This window comes from Corvus cornix, chromosome 1A, assembly GCF_000738735.6.
Source record: "Corvus cornix cornix isolate S_Up_H32 chromosome 1A, ASM73873v5, whole genome shotgun sequence".
Taxonomy (NCBI): domain Eukaryota; kingdom Metazoa; phylum Chordata; class Aves; order Passeriformes; family Corvidae; genus Corvus; species Corvus cornix.
The window spans coordinates 54,308,177-54,331,019 of record NC_047057.1 but is presented as its reverse complement, the minus strand read 5'-3'; the positions used below and the strand labels follow the sequence as shown (position 1 = coordinate 54,331,019).

The 22,843-nt window shown below is 40.6% G+C and overlaps 1 protein-coding gene across 1 annotated transcript in view; it reads left to right on the top strand.

The window, feature by feature from the left end:
- Positions 1 to 1,590: 1,590 nt before the first annotated feature.
- The window catches only part of STAB2 (stabilin 2), a 77,790-nt gene continuing 56,537 nt past the window's right edge, over positions 1,591 to 22,843 (top strand). The window contains exons 1-12 of the mRNA XM_020584738.2: positions 1,591 to 1,991; positions 4,225 to 4,358; positions 5,207 to 5,322; positions 9,230 to 9,315; positions 10,118 to 10,187; positions 11,980 to 12,075; positions 12,245 to 12,370; positions 13,798 to 13,994; positions 14,734 to 14,867; positions 19,076 to 19,203; positions 20,757 to 20,839; positions 21,480 to 21,629. Of these exons, the coding sequence (XP_020440327.2) occupies positions 1,869 to 1,991; positions 4,225 to 4,358; positions 5,207 to 5,322; positions 9,230 to 9,315; positions 10,118 to 10,187; positions 11,980 to 12,075; positions 12,245 to 12,370; positions 13,798 to 13,994; positions 14,734 to 14,867; positions 19,076 to 19,203; positions 20,757 to 20,839; positions 21,480 to 21,629 (1,443 nt within the window). The 5' untranslated portion in view covers positions 1,591 to 1,868. The remainder of the gene's footprint in view (positions 1,992 to 4,224; positions 4,359 to 5,206; positions 5,323 to 9,229; positions 9,316 to 10,117; positions 10,188 to 11,979; positions 12,076 to 12,244; positions 12,371 to 13,797; positions 13,995 to 14,733; positions 14,868 to 19,075; positions 19,204 to 20,756; positions 20,840 to 21,479; positions 21,630 to 22,843) is intronic.

Below are 22,843 nucleotides of genomic sequence, written 5' to 3'. Positions count from 1 at the left end.
GTAGTCAGAGCCTGGCACAGTCTGTAACCTGCATGAAGAAGGAAAACGCCCATCACCACCAGGAGGAAAGGGTGGCTGGTCGCTCTGGAACAAGGAAAGCAGCCATCACAGCAGTTAGTGAGGAAGCCATGCTCTGATGAGAAGGGAGAGGAAGGAAAGTGAAAAAGAGTTTACTTCACGCAAATGCCTATATGAGAGGCAAGAGCAGATAACAAGAGAGCTGATGCTGTTGCTTTTTATCTCGATCCACGAGACAGGAAAGGGACGTGCTTGATTTACAGCCCCTTTCACCACTGCGCTGTCTGCAGTGGCAATGGGCAAGAGACCGAGCTGACCTCAAGCTGCTGAAGGAGCTGTCAGCTCCTGCCAGCACACACACAGCCACCACACAGACATGTTTTCCCCAGGTAGCACAGACCCTGCCCAAACAGCCACTCTGCCCACACTCCAACGAGGCACTTCTGCAGAAGAGGGAGGGTAATTTTCACTCCCAAACTTCCCACAGAGAATGGGATGTGGCCATGGGCTATCACCACAAGGAAGAGAAGATCCTCCAGGATTCTGCTTTTGGAGTAAAACCTGAGCCTTTCCTTCCTCAGGCCAGATTGTACATTGTCTGCAAAGCCAAAGGAACGTGAAAGGCCTTGACCTCAGAAAAAAGAAGCAGCCCTTCTCAGGAACATGCCTACTGTCAGCATGTCCATCACAACCCTGGCTGCTATCATGTCTGCATAAACAAGGAATGATTTATTTTCCTCATCATATGGAAAGAGGAACAGGATCTAATGAGTGAACAGGAAACACCTTGCCCTGCCATCTCTAGCAATTTTGCAGTATTCTTTTAGACCACACAACAAAAGTAGATGGATTTGTACATTATTTTATATGTTTATCGCCACTGGCTTCTTTAGGAGAACAACATGGAGTTAGATAAGATGTTACAAAGCACAGCTCAGTATTGAGGCACCCTTAAAGAGTACCTTCAAATGACAGAAGAAATTCTAAGGTCAGGGGGATCAGGCAAAGCTGACAAACTGGAGAGAGCCAAATTATTGGGTATTTGAGACATGAGAGGGCCTGTCCTTACAAGACTGACCAGCACAGCAGCAAAGAGCAGCACTAGAAATGAGCTGAAAAATTCTGAGAAGAAAGAAAAATATTTGCTTGTGACAAATCAAAATGGTAAAATCAAAATGCTTTTGGCAAATCTGAATGTTCTTTCTCCCAACCATATCCAAGTCATATAGCTGAGTCAATTTTCCTACACTTAGCCCCAGAGAAACAGTCAAAATGATTTAACAAAAATAGCAAAAAAGGGGGGAAAATGCCCATTTTTATCCAGCTAACCAAAGCTGGAAGATGTTCTTTTGGCCTCCTGAGATAAAGTCAGTGGTGTTCCTCCCAGAGCCCCACTGGGGGAACCCACCCTTATGTTATTAGGGCTGATAAGCCAACTTCCAGAGACCCTTTGCTCTCCCTTAGATCAGTTAGATAACTGTAATAATAAGAAGCCCAGTAGCTACTCCAGCCCCCTATCCACGCTCACCTAAAAGAAGAAATCATCTTCTGTCATAACAGTTCAGTGTCCTTGGTTTTGTACTATCAACAGCTCCAGAGAGAGGAATAAATGAACAGAGCCCTGTCAGGATATCCTGTCATTCAGTGAGGGAGGCTTTATCCAGCTTTCCAGTGAAAACTTTCAGCAAATACCCTGCATTTTGGAATCTCTCCTGCCTGGGCAAGCTCCACATGCCATATCCTTCACTCATTTACCTTGGGGAAGACAAGACTCCTGTTAAAGTATTTGCCTGAGAATGCAGAAGAAATAGCACCTCTAACCACCATTTTACATCAGAAATTGAGTTTTCATGTGTGGAGGGCTTGAAAGAGAAAAAGTCCAATTCACAATGGAAAAAAGTCCAGGTTTTTTATTCTTTTTTGCTTTTTTGGTTGCAGTGAAATTATGTTTGACATCACAAGTCCAAGATGAGGTAAGAAGCAGCTTTTTATGTAATGGATTGTTATTTGTCTATATTACTCTGTATTATAGAGAGAACAGTTATCAGATACTATATCTTATAGAAGAAAAACCCACTTTAACAGTCACTGGTGTATATGACAATTAATTATAACCTAAGAGCTCTGTAGTTCAGTCCTCTGAAATAACAGAAATGCATCTGTTTATTGTGTGTGAGAATTTGGCTCGAATTATGTAGCATGAGTACACTGAAAAAGTCTCTAAAAATGGCAAAGGTGTCAAAAGACTGTAAATTATGCATTTATCAAAAGAAATTGATTGGGATTTCTCACAAGTCAGGAGATGAAAGCAGAAATTCTTCTATAGTGAAAATTATCTGTTCCTACTGACTACAAGAAAGAAAAGCTATGCTAGACAGGTAAGGAAAAACAATCTAAGGAATTGAGCTATTTGAAGTAATAAAACAAAGTTATAAGTGTAATTAAAGGATTTGTACACTTCTGGGGAAGTGGTGCATTTGTCATGTACAAATACTATGAACCTGTGGAATTTCTCAACATCTGTTTTCACCACACTTGTAGAGAGGCAGAACACATTTAGAAGAGGAAACAAAAGGACAGAGAGAAATTAGGAGGGGGAAAGGGAAGACACTCAGGTGTTTTGTTGCTGTTGTTGTTGGCTGGTTGCAGTTTTTAAATGGAAAAATACATTGAAATGTACAAAATGTACCGGGAAATATGATAAAGTTATTCTTTTTCTTAAAAAAAAAAAAAAAAAAACAAAACCAAAAAAAACAAGAGACACTAAAAAGTCAACTTTCTTCCATTTTCCCTAAAAGCAAAAAGGGAAAATGAGGAAATGGGAGAAAGTGGAAATAATGCTACGATTCCAAAACAAATAGTGGTTTACAGCTGGTGGTAGGGAAAGGACATAAGTTATTTTTATTTAAATGTTTCCTTTTCAAAACTCCCAATGAATGTAATGTTCCAAAAATGAAATTTTGTGGGGCACTTTTTTGATGACAACCAAATATCTTTTCAAGCTGTACCCATATTATACCCACATCTGGAAAAAAGTCACATTTTTACTTCAAAGACACCTGAAAAGCATCTACACAACAAAAGGGTTTCACTACCCAAATATTTCAATGTTACCCTGACCAGATTTCACAGTACACTTATGAAGACTAAAATTTGACAACTAAATAGATGCTGAAATGTGCTTATAAGTGGGTGATGGCAATCCCATATAGTGGCTCAGAGTTTATGAAGCTAAATCTCCTTATCAGTGTCTCTGGTATATCTTCACAAACTTTGCTGCTGAAACGTCTGGCTGTCATGGGGAGAAAATGCTGAGTGAAGGCTTCATCCAGGACCATCACAGGACATGTAGAAATCCTACCAAGGTGCCAGGGTACCCACCCAGACCGGCTGTGAGGTTCTGCAGAGGCTGCAGCATCCCACATGTGCCCAGAAGGTCCCGTAGTCTCTGGACTGCACAGGGTTATGTTGCTGGTTTTTCAAAACCATACTCTGAATTAGGTCATTTCTTACCATTTGTGAATTATGAACTTACTTCTACAAATGCCAAGAAGAAAGAAGATGAAGCCAACATTAGATGCAGTTCAGCAAAGACTTATTGTTTTAAAATAGATACATAAAAACAGGTTTAAAAAAAAAGAGGAGGCTGCTCTTCTCAGTGCGCTCTGGTGGGGCCAGGCCAAAAACCCCCACCAGACTCAAATGCAAAGCTAGATGTCATTCTTTGACAGCAATTTGAAAATAACAGCCATAGCTCTTTAGATCACTATGGTGGTGCTGATAACACAAAACCCACTTTTGAGAGCAATCTTTGTTCCACAGGCCGGTGGTGTGGAACACACCTTGCTTAATTTTGCCTTTGAGTGGAGAAGGCACTTGTCAGCAGCCTTGGAACTAACACCCCACAGGATATGTGGTCTCTGTAACCTGGCTTTTAAGTCTGACAAACTTAGAATTTTTGATAAAGCACTCCTAGGAAAAATATTACAGTTAGAAGGGTTTATCCTGCAGTGGTTGGACATATTTTGTGCAGACAAAGCTACTGCAAAGCACTAATACATGATCTAACCTTGTTTAGCTCCTGCTGAACAGAAAAGAGCTTGCAGCCATGAGTGAGAACAAAGCTGAGTCAAATTTGTCATTTTTCAGCAATGTCACTCAGGGTAGTGCTTTTCTTTCTTTTTAATTATTCTTCTCCTATTGCAGGTGAAGAAGCACTGTGATCAGAAGCTGCTCATTAGAATGAAAACCAAATGTGTACCTTGCTCTTTAAACCTTGACACCCAGTGCCCTGCTGGTTACACCAAAATTACCAATGGGACTGGCACACCAGACTGCAGGTATCTCCTCTGTCAGGGCTTTTCTCCATGAATATTGTTCTCCATGAATTAGAAAGTATTCATTCATATCAAAAATGCTCTAGTCTATGCAATTTTCTTATGGAACATTTGCCATTGGCTTCACCAACTCCAGAACTCAAGCTGCATTCAGAGTATTTGATGCTTGAAGTGAATCATCAAGTGATATGAGGAAAATAAACATTGTTATTGATGGTCCATCAGATTTCCTCTTGAATAACATCACAGAATCTCTTCATTCTGCATACTTAATATGAATGATACAAAAATATATGATAAATATATTCACATATAATATTAACATTATTAAATATATGATAATATATTATCATATGATATTTATGTATTAATCTCATATAAATAATGTATTTTTCAAACTCCTGGATAGGGGCCTTGTGGGCATGAAGGGCAGGAAGAGATATCTGTAAACCAATTTGAAATCTTGCCATTCAGACTGGAAAGAAAAGAAAAAGCTGTATTTTAGAGAAAACGTAACTATGTTGAGCTTATTTAGCACTTAAAGAACCCTGATATTAAATAATTTTTTTAATAATTTTAAAACAGTTTCAAATTACAACTTAGAGAAAAGTGCTGTATTTAGGTTAGGGTGGGAAGATAAATACACTGTTCAAAAGAAACAGCTCCAAGGGTCTTTTTAGACCTTGATGTTCAATGTATATTTTAATGAAGAAGAAAAAAAGGCAGATCAATGCAACTAAGCTTAAAGTGCTCTTTTCTGACACTGAAGGGAAAAGAGGAAGTTAAGAATTTCCTTTTTCTCCACAAGGGACTGTAAGTACTTTAAAGCAGCTCTAACTTCTTTTCCACAGGTATTACCTGGAAATTAAAGCTTACACACTTTCTTTTCCGGGCTGTCGGCATCATTGTGTGAAGGAATTTGAACAACCCGAGTGCTGCCAGGGACACTGGGGCCCAGACTGCATGGGTGAGTTGGTTTGGTCTTTGGGGGTTTTATTTTCATATGGAATTCAAAGAGAAATAAAGCAGTGACTTTTCATCTTTCTAGAAACTACTGCTGTGAAAAGTTTGCTCCTCAGAGCTTGTTATAGAAGTAGAAATAAATAGCAGTTTTCAGCTAAAACTTAGAGGATTTGAAGGAAAACAGATATTCAAAGTTTCATTTAGAAAGAAAAATTCATAGAAAAATTTAAAGAGCCTCAGAAAATCTCCCTGATTTTGAGATTTTCAAAATAAATCGTTTCAGTCAATGCCTGAAAAATTATTTCATTCGGGAGGATCCCCACAACAGATTTTAAAAATAAAGATTTTCAAACCACAAATATTTAAATGTTTCATTTTAGGTCCAAACCACCCTCATCCACATCTGCAATATTTCCAAATCTCTTTAATTCTTTGCTTTGTGATGCAGGGGTGATCTTTTCTTCCAGTTCAAGAAAGAGTTTCTTGAACTGCCAGTGAATGCTGAAGGCCATTATTGAAGAAAGGAAATCAGGAGTGCCTCCCCTCCTGCTGCCCCTTCCTCAGGAAAAGCTTTTCAGCATCTCTACAAGTGCATAAAATGTCAGGCTACCAAGATGGGCATCCAGACCCACAGAAGAAGTTTCCCTGCCCAGCCAGAGTGTTTCCTCCTTTAATTAAGGGCCTCAAGGTCTGTTTCAATGCCTGTGAAGTCCCCTTGTCCAAAAATTAGATTTTAAAAAAAGTACGATTTTAACCCAAGCTATTACTTAAATACCAGTCATTTATCTGCAAAGGGAAAGCAGTCCAACTGCATCTCACAGCTACTGCAAGAGAAAAGGCAGGCTGAGAGCTGAGTGCCTAGTGTGTGCTCATGTCTTCTGGAAAGAGTGACTTGTGTGGTGGTTTGCATCCCACCATCAAAGGCAGCCTCAGTGCTCATCCTCCCATTACCAGGGTGCTCTGGGCAGCCACACAAGGGACATCAATGTTTCTGGAGAGGGTCCCCTGTCCCAGAGTCAGAGCCCTGCCTGCACCACTGTGTGAAAAAGGCTGAAAAAGCAAGGAAGCCCTCTCTTGCTTTGGACAAACTTCCTGACCCAAAAAAGCAAAGAATCAAGGTCTCAGCATTGTTTCTGCTTTCATTTGGAGGAAAAAAAAATAGTTATCTCTATGTTATCACAACCTCTGCAATAGTAATACTGCACAACTTGAAGTGTTTGGAGGAAAGACAGTCCTTCCTGAGGCCAGGCAAAAATCCCTGACTAGGGGTTTACTGCACATTTAGCATCTGATGGCAAGGATAAAATTAGGTCTTAAATAGCACTCGGACTTCCTTAAATGATAGCACATGCTGAAACACACATGTGAGTGAAAGATCTTTTGTCCCCTTCCCTCCCCACAAAGCACACCAAGCCATCCAGCTGCATACCAATCCCTCTGTAAAAAGTCATAAAGTCAAAAGTAGAGGGTCAGAAAAGGTCCAGGGGGGAAGCGTACAGCCTTTCAACACTGCCAGCATCATCCAGCCACAGGTACTACAGCGGGCAGAGCTACTCCCTACCCCAACACAACTTCCTGCTCTGGGCAAATATTTCTATGGCTCCAAAGAAAAGCCTGGGTACCAACTGAAAGATTTGTGGCATGACCAACCGAGTAGAAAGCAGTGGAAGAACAAAGCAAGGGAAAATTGGGAAACTAAAAATAAAGGCCAAGAAAAAGATACTAGATTTAAAGCTGTCAAATTATATGGTCCAAAATACATCTTTACAAGTACTACTCACTGCTTCAGCCTCACAGGGAGTCGGGTGAAGAGAAGTATTTTAAGAGGCTGCATTTGACAATGCTTGGAAAGTGCTGAATTTAACTCAGTGAGGCAAAACAATAAAGCTGATAAATTTAGGCTCTTTTGGCCTAGATTCAAAGATTTGGCCTTCACACTCTCACAGATAAGCAAGAGCATCTCTTTCTTACTGCTTTTCAAAAAGCATCCTCGATAAAAGCCAAGGTCTTCCCAGAGTGTCAGCAGGTGACTGTGCCAGCCCTGCTCCAGTGTCCCAGAACTGCCTCCTGTGGCTGGTTGCAGGAAGCACTTTATCTGCCTGGCCAAACTTGTACAACAATATGGTAATTTAACCAACTTCTGATAAAGCTGCCCCTTGGTGCTGGTATCAAAACAAGAGATAAGATATAGTGAAGACAAGGAGGAGTGCAATGAATACCAACGGCAAAAAAAACCTGCTTTGTCAACAATTTTAAAGTAACTTTTCCTAGGAATTATACCATGAACTCTGGTTTTTCTCTATCCTTGCATGCTCAATAAAAGCATCAGTGCAAGTAAATTTTTTTCCATTCTGTGCAAATATTAAACAGTTACCATAAGTCCTAAAGATAAGATTTAGCTATCATACAGTAGCCAGAAAACAAGATTCACTAAAAGCAAGTTTAAAGATTAAAGTATATGTATTTATTACTTTCCCTCAGTTGTAGTTACTTAACCTAAATTCTTAAAACAGCACGTATGAGATAAACAGCACTAAAATTTTCATCTTTAAATGCATTGGTTTTTCACAAGAATCTTACGGGATACAATAGACCTCAGGCTACATTAGGGAATAAATTAAGAAATTTTAACAGATTGGTATAAAGCCAAAGCTTTCAGTGGAATTAGGTGTGCACATATGCACATGCACTTATTTGCTCACCACTCTGTCCAAACCAAATTCATTTTTACTAGAACTTCCACATTATCTAAATCAGGATTAACTTAGGCAGGGGGAGCATAAATCTGGTGCTGCCCATCTCCACCCACACAGAACAAACTCTGAGACTCTTTATAAGCAATAAATCTACCAGTAAGGTACAGCAGAGTACCTGTGAGGCCAGTAGGAGTTTGGTACATTTAGATACCACCTGCATCAAAATTATGGTACCTAATGGGAGTTCTAATTACAGGAAGGAAAGGCTTATGGATAAGAGTTAATACATCATTTCCAAGGAGGGGCAGGACAATTGCGGAAAAATAAGGGTATCCACACAGGAGAGAAAATTTGACAGAACGATCTGACTAAAAACCACTGTAATGTGCATTTCCTGTAGGCAATCTTTCAGTAAATCTTTGAATCTTGAAACCTTTCAGACAAAAAAAAAAATTAAACTATTTTTATTGGGAAATACGGTCATTTTTTCTTATCTCATCCTGCTGGCTGGGGTTTTTGTTCAGACTCTCTCACCTTCTATACCACTGCCTGTAACCATGGTTTTAGAACCAGAAGCTCTGAAGAGCATAACGCACCTTTGGCATACAAGTTTGAACAGTGATCACAGTTCCTTGGACAGGATTTGGTTGTAAGATATATGAATTTCAATTTCCAAGACCATTTGGATCAATTATCACAGTCTTATGGAGATAGCAGGGAAAAGGAAAAAAATTCCACGTAAAGCAAATGTAATTTTTGGTGCGGGGGAAAAAAAAAAAAGGCTTATTAAACTCTAACTTGGCATCAAATAAAATCCTGAGAACAAATTTTCAATCCATCAGAGTTATACCTACACACAGGAGTGGTCAGGCAAGCTCCACTTGTATCAGAAAAGCCAACAGCTTAGGATGTCTGCAGACAGGGGTAGATCAGCAGGGACAAAACCATATGCTATTTTAGAAAAAGAGAATTATTTTTTGTTCAATCCTTTTACTTCAGTCACTAGCCTAAATTCCCAGGTAAGAGAGTGTGATGGTCTCTGCTGATGTTAAGACTCTGGTGAAGAGATTCAGGTAGCTGCAAAACAGCAGCTGTCACCCAGGGTCCCTGTCTGGCCCAAAACCCGGCAGCTGCCAAGGCTGTCACCTGTAGGGTTCAGGGGGAGCACATGGATCAGAGCAAGGTGACTGATGGCTCAAACACTGTCATTTCCAGCATGTCCAGGAGGAGCTGCATCACCATGCAATGGGAGAGGACGCTGCTCACAGGGCATAACTGGGAATGGAACATGCACTTGTCAGGTACATCCTTTGTTTTAAATGAAAAAAAAATACAGCAATGTAAGTTGTGCTGAAAAATAATGCATGTTCCACTGTATAAATACTTTAAAGGAAAGTATTCCAGAAACAGCAGAGATGATCAGCTTGGAGTTCATTCTTTGCTTGAATTGCACTAATCTTCACGCTATTACTTCTACAGACTTGAGAAGGTTTGGGTGAAATTATAAAAAGTTCTTTCATCTTGCCTTCCTGAGACAAGTGTATTGACTTCCTCTATTTTTTTAAATTGTGCTATTACTTGCGACTTTTTGCCCTAAATAGAAAGTACTTATACATGGGGCTATACTCTCCATATGTTGTTCCTTTGCTGAGAGTGCAATGTGTAGTGCTTAAACTCAGGCAAAAAGATTTTAAAGAAATAATTCAAATTAATCTTTTCTACCTCCCCCTCTACTGGTTCATCCTTAGATCCAAAGTCCTCTTCTGGGGGAACAAGAAAAAGAGACAGAGGTAGAATTAGCCAGAAAATACAACCCAATAATTGTAAGCCTGATTTGGACATTAGGCCTGATTACAATACTTCACTGTTAACTTTACATTCAGAATATCTGATTTGAAGATCTACAAATTTTTTTTAAAAAGATGTGGGGGCAAGATTGTTCAAAAGACCATGTTTTCTAGATTGTGGTAGCTACTGATTGAAACTTTCATGTTATTTTCTTTTGGCAGCAAAAGATGCTGTTTTCAGCCTGCTAAGCATACACCTATCTGTCTAGACATAGATGAGAAACTTAAGTTTTGATTTCCATTGTGTAATTCACAGAAAGGGTTTGGTGGGACAGCCTGTGAAAAATGTGCTGAAGACAATTTATTTGGTCCTGACTGCACATCAGGTAAGTTTGAACTTTCTTTACTTGGTTAAGGAAAAGAAGGGAGTGAAAGCTGTATTCAGACTCTAAGAAATCACAGTGAAATGGGTAGAGGGCCCAAAGATTTCCCAGTAAGAGCTGCTGTCTGCCTCAGAGAACATGATGGGGAAAGGAAATAGAGCTCTTCACTCTATTCTGTGCCAGGGAGATACATAATTCTGTCAGAAGTGTGAAAAATGGTGTGTTTAGTATAATTTTGGGGTTTGGGTGGTTGATGAATTCACTGATTAGCCATGCACCTATCAGAAGTGGAAGTCTGAAAGCTGTGTGCACTTTGTAGAATGTACTTGTATCACAAGTATATATATGCATATAACATTTTCCACTTTTGCCTGTTTCTTAATAGTCTTTACTATTTTAACTTCCTGACCCTTGCTGAAAATTACCCTGAAAAACCAGAAAACTGCCTGAGAAACATTTTTAAAACAGTCTTATTCTTAAGTAGTAATAGTTGTTTATCTCTAAGAAACTCCTTTTGTTCCCTCAAGATCTACATAATGTTACTTCTAAAGAGTCACAAATGGTCTCAATTTAAATAATCTGTGTTGGCCTTTCTACACTAATCCTACACCACTGCCACAAAGGCCCCTTTTCCACCAGCTGTCCACTGGATGCCAGTGTTGATACACAGAAATGTAACTGAGCAAACATTTCCATGAGAATAGTCTCCTTGAATGGATTCAATATCATAAATGTAATTCTTTTCCAAGAACCTACTGGAGGATTCAGTTACATATTAGTTTAAGCAATATTTTACACTTCAGCTTTCAGATATTTGCACTCCTCCAAGTGTTCTAAAATAAATAAAATATAAACAATGTTCGTCTGTGGCTAACTGATTTTCAGTAATACCTTAGACATTCCTGGGTTTTATATAATGACTACCAACATAGGTAGGAAGTTATTAATTAATTAGTGCAGGTGATTTGCATGAAGACAGGCTATGTTTTTAAAGGGAAGAGGATATGCTACATCACTGCAGCTTAAACATGAAGTCAGCAATACAATTCTGTACATCTTTTAGACTTTTCCAAGTATAAATCTAAATGGCCTTTTTAAAAAGCATCGTTGCCATAATTCAAACAGTTATAACTACAAAGCTTTTTGAGTATACTTAAGGCTTCAAAAATTATTTATAGAAGGGTCTCATAGTCACCTGGACTGTGAATGCATCATCTTGTGTGCATATTGTCACTGGGTTTATAAACAGAATATAACCAGAAATGAGAGAATATAGGAAGAAAGAAGCCTGAGATCTCCACAGTGATTAATTATGCTTTTAACTAAATAAATTCTGTTTGAGGAGGGGGAAAAAAAGTCACAAAACTCATCTTTTCTTGAGGTGCTTGAGCCATACAAACAGAGTTGAAGCAAAAACAAGCAATAGGTTAACCATTATTAAAGTTGTCTATATTACACATTATATCCAATTTTAGCTTCAGACTCAAATTTTGTCAAATTTTACAAGTTTTATGGAATTAGCAACAAGTCAGTTTGGTGCTTACAGATTACATCCTGAAGATTTTCAGACCCTGGGCTCTTAACTGCCTTCCAAAATTAGTGCATTATTGACTGCTGTAAGCAACAGCAAGTATTGATCCTCTCAGTAATGGAAGCCTATAAATTCAGGCACTTGGGTCAAAGCTTGGTTTGGCCAAAGCTGTTGGCCGGGACACTCTTTGCTATGAGTAGCCACTAATTATGTCTTTCCAAACACCATTATTATTCAGTAAAGCAAATCCATTTCTCCCTCCAGCTTGTGACTGCATTCATGGAGTATGCAACAGTGGAATTACAGGGGATGGAAGATGCACTTGCTTGTCTGGATACAAAGGGCTCCGTTGCGATCAGCGTAAGTAGATCATTTTCCACAGGAGATGTATTCAACAGCTGTGATACAGTTAGAACTGGGAAGGATAAATCAGTCTCAGGTTATTCATGCAAAATCAGCCAAACCTACACTGAACTTGAAAGCCTCACAGCGTGCAGGCACAGCTCAGCCTGTCCCCTCTGTCCCTCAGCGATAGCCGAATGCGAGGCGCTGCAGTGCCCTGCGAACTCCAGGTGTGCTGCCTCAGGGGAGGATGGAAGACAACTTCAATGCATGTGTCTGCCCAGCTTCCACGGGGACAGTACACAGTGTGAACGTGAGTAATTTCCGTGTCTGCCCAGTTCTTTGAATATACCACCGTTAGTGTTACAGCTCGGATAAGGAATGTGCATTTGAACCACATCTCACCGTCTAATTTTTCTGGGGTTCATATCCCAAAGCACAAACTAGATTCCTTCAGGATGAAACTAAATCCTAAAGTGTGCTTCAGAAGCATGTCCATCCAATTGCTAACAAGTTTCAGTCCATGCAACCAGCCTAAAGCTAGTAAACCCCCTTGAAATACATAAGGTGGATACTGGGTCATCAGGGCTTACAAATCCACTCCTGTCATATCCCTCTGCTTGGTAGAGCTCAATCTCATAGCTTGCTTCCATAAAATCAGCAACAGCAACCAAGGGCTTATATTTATTGAGCATCCATCATGTGGCAGCTCAGTTCCATCAGCAAGGACAAACTATACAGGCAAGTAAATTTCATTTTAGCGTTCCTGTTTTTCATGAAACAAAGCTAATAGCTTCTCAGCTAGAGGTAAAGGCTACCTTGCAAGTGTCTTTATAGACTCCTCTACTTGCCACTGAATGCCCAAATTAACTGCACAAGAATCAGATTTTCTTTTCTCTATTCACCTTATGGCTTATAGTACCTGTTCTTCTTTCTAGACCAATTGCAACAAAGAATATTGTTTACTTTGATGCTGGAAGAACAATTTAGTAGATGTTGGCTCAGATCAGTCCCAGCTGAAGGGAAAGAAAGGGAGAAGAGGGGAAAACAGTGAGAAGCACCACTTTTTAGGTGTGTCCAGGGCATGCCATCTTCTAGATAGGATGTGTGCTTAACCTTAACCTAACCTGCACACAAAGGTGTGAGAAGATGCTCTACAAGCACTGCTTGATTTTGAAAAAGAACAAGCAGTGCCATTGCCTCAAAAATGGTTCAGGGAAATAACTAGAAAGCTTTTAGTGTGCAGTCCTGAAAGTAGAACAGTGTGGAAGACTAAAGCTTTTGCTGGCCAGTTTTCCATACAGCTGAACCGATGACATTATATTGTTTAATCACCGGAAAGAAAACAGTGAAGGCCTGTTGTATTGAGAAATATTTTCCAACTGACCTAACATGCTTAAAGCTTGTACAGACCTCATATCTCTCCAGTTAAAATCCACCAGAGAACAAGGAAATAGTTGTGATATTTTAATGAGCACGTTACATGTTCTAATCTGTTTATGACTCGATTTGCCTAGTTAAGAGATCATTTCTGCTCAAAAGCAAACAGTTGGTTGCTACCTTAGCATAAATACATTCCTCCCTTCCATCTCCATGCCTCCACAATACTTCAGACTTGGCTGTTAGGAAAAGTTTAGTCTGCCCAGGCTTTGTTTGGCATCGAGGTGCTCTATTAAATCCTTGTCTTCAATTTTAGAACTGTGGGCAATGATTCATTTACTTCACTTCTTTTTTCACAAGCTATCAATCCGTGCTCCAAAAAGGTCTGTGATCCTAATGCCAACTGTGTTTACCTGGGGCCAAACCAACACAAATGCATCTGTCGGGAAGGTTACAGAGGGGATGGTCAAATCTGCCTGCCCATAGACCCTTGTCAAGCAGCACATGGGAGCTGCCCTGCACAGTCCAGCATTTGCATCTATGATGGTCCAGGAAAGGTGAGTGTAACTGCCCGAGAAGAAATAACGCCTTTTCTCCGAAAAGAAGCCATGAGGGTATGGAAATAGGTCTCAAGGAAATCAAATGCTACTCCTAGTTTTGACATAAACCCTGCTGGTGATCAGGAGGGAGTCCTTTTATCTCCCCTCTGAAAAGAGAAATGGCAATAGTGTTCTTTCTTCTGGGAATATTTTGGCTACGATTTGCTTCCCCAAAATGGAGGCATTGAAATAAATCTCCCAGTTAAATTTTGTATCTCTGAACCCAGAGGACTTGCAGGACCAGTAGAGTCCTTATACAGGTACCACAGATACATCTCTTAATTTAGTTTATTTAGGAAAGAAGCAATCTGGGTCTTTGAAAGCAATCAATGAACAGCACTTTATAAAGATTGCATATTATTCCTGATGTTGGGAACTGGCTCCAATTTCCGTGTGTAATATTCACACCATCAAAAAAGCGAGACTTCAAAAAGCCTGGTCTGCTTGGACAGCCTGAAGAGCCAAAAAGGGACTTGATCATCCAGGGTTGTTTTGCAGTTTGTGGTCATATTTCAGTGAAGTGCACGTGGCTGAAACCCAGGCTCTTGTGTACAAATATAAGCTTTATATTTGCGTCTGAACTCATCAGGTAATTAACTAAGACACTGTGTTCAAGCCCTAGTACCAGAAATCATGCTGAAATCCACAGTTTCTGCATGGCTAATGTTCTTTCCCCTCTCACATCCTTCTGATTCAGTCCCACTGTGAATGCAAGGAGCATTATACCAACTTTGTACCTGGGAAAGGCTGCAGTATGATGGACATCTGTGAAACAAACAACACCTGCCACAAAAAAGCTAAATGCTTAACAGTTGCACCAGGACAGATTGCGTGAGTCTTTTTGCTTATTAAAGTTTCACACCATTTCTCCCTCCTTCCCTAGTAAATGGGCTGCTGAAACAAATCCTGTGGATGAACACCTCCTGAAGTTATCTTTAATGGCATCTTTATCAAGGACAAATCACAAGATTTAATGGGGTTAGGGTCAGCCAATTAACATAGTGTTAGATTTCATCAGGCCATTTGGTAATGCCTATTAAGTTTTATTTTTAAAGCACTCAGAGGTCATTTCTACACTAGTAAATAAAAGGGACCAAAACCTCTTTTCCTCAGGGCAAGCAGCATTGTCTGTCTCACAGCTAAAGTCTCTTCCAAAACAGAGTAACTGCCTCTTGGCAGCAGTCCCTGGCACATGCTATCCCTTCAGCTGTGCCTGGGCACTGCCCGGGAAAATGCTACTTGGTGTGGGCCAGAAACACACCAGGCAGCCTGCTGAAAATTAATCAGCATTAGTCATGGGATAGCACTGGAGCCCTGCCTCTTCTGACTATACTAATACAGATGCAACCTGGGAATCTGCCCCCCCCATGCTGTAAAAGTAACACCAACCTCAGCAGACTCCTCATACCGTTGAGTCAAGCAGGTGGGAAACTGAAAAACCTCTGGCAGACTTTGCTTTTCCTGTACAGAAATATGCTACACAGATGTTAGGAAGAAAGTCTTAACACTAAACTCAACAAAACTCTCTTAAACCACAGAATTTGTCTTACATGTTTCTATAGGCCAGTGATGGCAGGTACTGGGTTAAAGAGTTGTGCCTGAAATATCAGGTTTTGGGAGCTGAGAGCTTGAACATGAAGGACAAGATAGGCCATTCACTGTAAGTTAGGAACTAATCATCATATAGATCTGTAGACAGAAAGCATTCACTCAGCAGAGTATTCTTATTGCCAGTCCTTGTGTCATCATGCAGCTTTCCCTTGCAGGGTAATATCAACATCACTTCTGTGTAAGCTATTGTGCATTTCAAACAAGTTCATCTAGAATATCCCCAAGTTCTCTTCTATGGCATAGTATGCTACTCAAACTGCTTCATATAGACTCCCACAATATTTAGAGTACTACCATACTGCACAACATCAGCCAAAATTTTGAAATAAAATTTCGCATCCAAAATCAGGAGCCTTTTTTCCTAATTAGTCGCTGTTTCACTGTTACAACATGGTTTTGAAAGCCAAGAAAGTTTTGAGAATTTTAGAATGGGAAAATTATAATTTTATTACTGGGGATGGAAAAGAACAAAAAAATGCTTTGCATCTCATTTAATGATATTTAATGGCAAAAACAAGTACAGAAGAATGGAGTGGGATTGAAATCAAACTTAAGCTAAGGAAAATCCATTTATGAAAGAGGAACTTTACACAGAAAACTGTTGATTTGTAAATGTGGGCACAATAAATAGATTCTGGTAAGTGGCAGACTGTATTTTGGCTGCATCCCAGATTTTAAATGTATTTGGGAGGGCTTTTTTGGTTGGGTTTTTTTTTTTTCTTTTTCTAAAACACAAAGCTATGACAGAGGCCACAAAACTGCATTGCTTCCTTTCTATTTTTGTTTTGGTTTTTTAAGGATACAGTTGTGCTATTAGCTTTCCCCACATAGACAATTCTACTTTCTCCAGAACCAAGTTTTTTGTACAGGAATAAATCTCTCATACAGGCAAAGATGTAAAAAACCCAAACACTGGACTTATGAATATAACACAGCAACCTCCTCCAAAATCCCAGTTGCCTCTGTCTTATGTTCCCACACAGATCTTTCCTGAGTAAGTGCTGATGCTTTCCCTAGTGTTGCTTCAGCACAGTAATCATGTTCAGCCTTGCCCAGAAGCTATGAAGCTTCAACCAGAGCAGAATTACACTGCATATTAGATCATAACCTCTCTGGTTTCCAAGCAGAGCTACCTTTCCATCAGTTAAACTCTATTATTTTCTCTCTTAATCCCATTCTTATTTTTCTTCTAGGTCTCCAATGCAGAAATTAGTAGCTTCATAAATCAAAACTCTATTATAAAAGGTTTTGGTAAAATGGAGACAGAAAGCTGAGCTTTCCTGTTCTGGAGCAATACAGTTTTTCTTCCCTGAGTAAGCTGAAGTGGTGACAGTTCCTATTTTTTCAGTCCTGCCTATGCTGTCTGTACAGCACACCATGAAAACATCAAACAGCTGAGTTTAGGTGGTCCAGCAGGGTTTGGTGTAAAGCTGTTCTCTTTAGAGGCACCCAGCCCATACAGAAAGCTGTGCATCCAAAGAAAAACCTCTAAAGCCATAAGAGCTATGAGTTCCAAAGCAGGTCTTCCAGACAAAGCTAAGACAAAACAGATCTAGTCAGTCATCCAGCTGGTCCTCTCCATGCCCAGCCACAGAAAGTCAACTCCTTCATCAGAAGGAGTGAGGAAACACACAGGCTGAAGGGTTCAGTCCCATGCAATAGGTGCTAATCTGTAATTGCTCAGTGTTTTCCTCTGGCACACAAATCCAAACTATGTTACTTGGATGCCCATGCAGTTATGAGCAATATTGTCCTCAGAAGGGAAGTTTCAAACTGGGCAGGCTTTTCTGCAGTTCACTGTGCCCCCAGAAATGATAGCCAAAAAAGTTATTTTGTTTACCCACCTGCTTCTTTACGAACATTGGATGAAAAAGAGAGGAGAGTTTTATTTTGAAACCTAGATCTGATTTGTGCCATATTTCAAGGGTAGTTCCTGTTTTCTACTATGTTATTTTGCAGCTCCTTTGAAGCCTCAGTTGTTTTCTTCTCTGTTCAGAAGTGGAAGGGGGCTACCTTCAGCAATACAGCAATACTTACCCCAGCAGAAAAAAAGGGATCAGCTCCCAAGGAGCAGCTGCTCCTCACTCCCAGCTGTAAACCCTTCATCTCCAGGCTCCATAGCCATACTCTTTCTGCTCAAGAGATCCACTTAAAAAGAAGTGGATTCGCCATCAGAATAGCATCCTAAAAATTTAAGATGCTTTTAGACTGCCATTTTTACCCAGGCTCAGAGCCAAAGCTTGAGCCTCTTGGCCAAAATCTCAGCACTCTTCTGAGCCTGTATGCAGCACCCCAGATGGCAGGGACTTGTGGGGATTTTCAAAAAACCTTGCTCTCACCAGAGATACAGCTACAGCAGAGACCATACATGGGAAAAAAGAGAGGGTTTGGCATCAGGCTGATACTACTGTGGGGTGTGAGTAGCAAGTGTGTGTTTTTAACAACCAGCACATGCAAATGATTAGTTATAGAGAGGGCATCTTTTGCTCATGTGAAGTAATCTTCCTTCTCTAGTGATACCATTAGGAAAAAAAAAAAATCCAGAGAGATGAATCATCATGGGTAGGGCTTATATGGGTATGGAACATGCTGCAGACTTCACAGGGAAAGGCACTATTAAAAGCCAGTGTCTGTCTGTCCATCTCATGGGCACCGTGACCTGAGTCTGCTTTAGACATCCAGAGTGCTGGGTCAGGTGCACATCACTGGGAACTCTCACAGGCTGGAGTCCCCAGGAGACAGCCAGGGTGTAACACGTGAGATGCTATTTCCACAACAGAGACAGCAGCAACACATACACCTAAAAAAGCATGAGACTTTGTACGGCAGCAGAAAAAAAAGATAACGTTAAAAGTACCAGTTCTATTGCCCAAAATGTTGGCATTACTTAAAGGGCAGGGTACCAAACTACTTTGCTTTGTTGAAAGGACTGACACCAGACTGCTTTTTCTACAAAATCCATGCAGCTCTTTCCAAGGAGTGATGAGCTGCCATCACCCTCCTTAACCACCATTAATCCTGCCAAATCCCATGTCACAAGTGAGGTCTTCACACAACAGCCTCCCTGCTGAAAGAATGGCAGCGCACACACTTATGCTGTGCTCTCTCCTCACCCACAGACAGGCAGGTTCAGTGGATTTCTGGGTTCCAGCAACCACATTTTGGGAGCAGAGGTTGCACATAGCCTCTATTCAAAGAGGTCCTGTGGGACAGACACCGCTGTCTCCTGGCCCAGCTGACAGGAGTCCACCACATCAGGCAAGCAGCCATCAGGCTGCCCCACACACTGACACACTCCACAGCATGCAGAAGCAAAGAATTACCTACAATGCACCAGTACTTCCTGAAAACACCTTCAGAGAAGCAATAGGTAACACCTGGCACTGGTTTATTGAGAGCCACAGCTAAAAATCCCAATCCCTTCACAGGTGCACGTGCCAGGCAGGCTCCGTGGGGAATGGGTTTGTGTGCTATGGGAACATCATGGAACGCCTCCAAGAGCTGAACACGGGAGGACAGTGGCAGGGCAAGCTGACATCCAGCCTCTTGCTCATGGGTAAGTAACCACACACAAGTAGGGTCAGCTTTTTCCCAGAGGGCTGATCCTGCCCAACTGATCCCCCAACACCCCCTGCCACAGGAAAGTGCCACCCACAGCATGGCACAGCTGCTGACTGCAAAGTCCCTGAGACCATCTAAAGCTGCTCTTCTCATCACACCATGAATGCAGTCTGCAAGAACTTCCAGGCAGAAGTGCTAAACATGTTTCCACCACCCCTCACGCATCATTTGATATCACCTGTGGATTTTGCCCCACATTGTAATAATTGGGATTATCCCACTACTTCTCCCTGCTCCCACTGCTTTAGACAAATGAGATTTGGTCCAGAATGACACACACTAGTCCACCAAAAACACTGGCATTCCCAGTTACCTTGTGAACTTAACAATCTAACTGCCTTCATCATCTTCTCTATGGCCAAAAATTTGAGCTATGAACAAACACTGCTAGAATTGAGCTGGATCTTTGAGTTAAACTTGTAAATGTGGGGGAAAAAATCCTTCTGTTTAATATCATTTGCTCAATCCCATGGAGCCCAGCAATTAAAATAAAGATCATGAATTCCTGAACAGAGTGGAATAAAAATCCCCCAAATCTGGCCAAGGACAAAACCTGGCAGTGACTTTCACATTCAGAAGTGAAGATCAATATTCATTGCCTCAGCAGTGAGAGTTCAGTTGCAGTTTCTCTGTGCATTTCTCCTCATGTGTCTGAAAAGCACCCAGCATGCTGGGTTATCAACAACCCAGGTTTTCTGTTCTTCAGATAATTTTTGGACATAAGTGTGGCATATGATTTACTAACCAGAAGCTACAAAGACAAAGATAACCACAGAGGTTATCTCACAATATGTTCACTACACACTGATGTCTTTCAAAAGCTAAGAATTTATAGATTTTTTTGTAAGACAGCATATAAATTTTGAGATGCATTCTCTGTACAATACAGCTGTAACAACTGTAAAGATTTTTTTCAGTTCTGATTTTATACCTCTAGAAAAAGAGCTGAATATTAGAAATATTTAATACCTTCGGCTGCAGAACCAGTGGTCTCTCACGCTGCTGTCTTGGATACAGAAATAACCTCTGTGTAGTAAATGAATTCTAATTAACTTTCAGTGCATCAGTTTTGATTACCAGTTATGTGTTTGCTGATAGTTGCTGGACCAGCAGGTTATCAGCAGTATATTTCTCACCCCATGGAGACTGAATTGATTTAAAGCAGAAGGCTGTCTTCCTGTAAGGACACATCTCCAAAGAAACTGCCGGTTTTGTGTCCTTGCTCTGGCCTGCATGCCACAGAATCCAGGCTGCCAGAAGCATTCTGAACGTTTTGCCTCATTTTGTGTCAAATATGCAGCAGCACCTGGATTTCACATCTCATCTGTCTCTCACCTTTTAATGTCTTGGACTCTGGAATCTTAAATTAATATTTAATCATCACAGATAGTATTCTTGCTTATTCCTCCCTCACAGCTTTGCACAGTCCCTTTGTGGAATGAGCTTTTCAATAGGCATTTAAACTTTTTTGTTCCTTCCTCTCATAAGACAATACCTACGAATGGCCACTGAGCACTCTGGGACCATTTACTGTGCTTGTACCAACAAACAAGGGACTCAAAGGTACAAATGTAAGTAAACAAGAGAAAGGGTTTCACATCAGGGGGGATTTGGCTTCTGCAGAAATCTCATCTGTGTCATGTTTTGATTCAGCAGACACAGATAATTTGCTCTAGTACACTTCTGGTCGCATTTAAATCTACGGGCCACAGACTGCTTTTTTCCCACTTGAAAGAAAAACAGAATAATTTGGTGTGTTAGTGTAGAACAATGTCACACCGCAAGTAAGTTTTGGACTGTCTTACATGACTATACTCAAAGTCTTTTCATTTGGCTGAGACAGGGATTGAACAAAGCTCTGAATTGTCAGCAGGGAGGCCTGCAGGTCACCTTTTACATAAGGGGGATAAAGAAAAAGGCTTTAGTGAAAAAAAAAAAAAAGACTGATATGTAAGTAGTCAGCACCTTCCACTGACATCAGGACAATTCTGGAGGCACCTACTGCTCATGCAGGAACATAAGGGTATAATGTGAGCTGAACTGAAACCCAGAGTGGTCTCCACTTTGTTCAGACTCCATCACTTCACAGGAAAACATGTAAATTCAGAATGTAACAGCTGCAGAGACCAAAAAAGCATTCACCCATGACTTTTTTTTTTTTTTTTGATTAAGCCTGCATTGAAATAAATCTCTGTTCCTCTGCTTTTCTAGATAAAGGATCTTCTGAAAAATAAACAGAAAGCTCAGTACTTCGTTAAACTCCATATTATTGCAGGTCAACTGAACACCAGTAGCTTGAATAATACTAACGTAATATATACTTTGACTGGCAAGTCAGGAGAGATGTCAAAGGGAGAAAAGGTAAGTGGCCTTTCAGCCTCCCACAGCAAGAATAGTGCTCCCTGTTCCCTCCACAAGGAGTAGGAAAGCTCTTTCTGCCAGGAGATATCAGGGTGAAGATAACTGTTGGATTATGAAAAACCATAGCTGAGGCCACGTGCTACAAGGAGTTCAAGTAAAACTTGAAACCTCACTGGCATCAAAGTTCCCAGTAAAACCAGTGAAAAAGTAATTAACTTTAGACATATATCAGTCCTGAGTGACTTGGCAGACTAACACAGACTGGTCTAAAATGTTTGCTAACATTATTTTAAATCTGCAGGTATGACCAACAGAGCTGGGGGGGGGCAGGGGAGGGGCATTAAGAGGACCCTTAAGAGGTGAAGTAAGAGATGGCAAGGGGAGAAAGAAGCCCGGAGTTTATGCTGGAAACCTGTGAGTACTTCTCACATGGAGCAAGCACTACTGAGCTGCAGACCCCACCTCCCACTGAGCATCAGCAGCCTCGGAACAATGCAGCAAATGGAAGTCCTCAGCAGAGACAGAACACATGGCAATTAACCATGGAAGATACATAGCAAAGTTCATCATTAGCCCAGATTATCCAATGTCAGTAAACATCAGGGCAGTCTGAACACACAGTTTAAAAAACTTGTTCTCTATGGATGATACACTAGATTTTATAATCTGGAATTACTGTTCTTCGTCCACTATGTGTCTCTTAATAGATTGGGCCTATGTGGAGGCTGAAATCAAGAATTTCTCATGTTTTGCAGTATATCAGTGGCATCTGAGAAGAAATATCTATCTTGTATGTTTAATGAATACACACTCCATTTGTAACAGGAAAATATCCTTGCTGTCTGAGCCCTGTTTGTTTCCTGCAGGCTTCAGTACAGTGCAGAATCAGCAACATTTTGTTGTTTTAAATATACATAGAATATAAGGAAATGGGTTGTAGTCCCCCAAGATTACAGGAGCTGACCTTTGCAAGTACAACAATATTTTAAATCATTTCCTGGCAGATTTTTATTACTAGCAGTCATTAGAACACTTTCAGGTACCCTGAATTCACCACAGGGCCTGTCTCTGTTTCTCTCCTGAATTTTGCTGTCCTGAAACAAAAGAACATTCCAGATGAAAAGGAGTTGTTTCCATTTCCTTGATAGGCATTGGAAGCAATCTTTAGCCTCCCCAAATTTAAATTGTTTAGGTGTCGGCAACAGGAGGGGGTC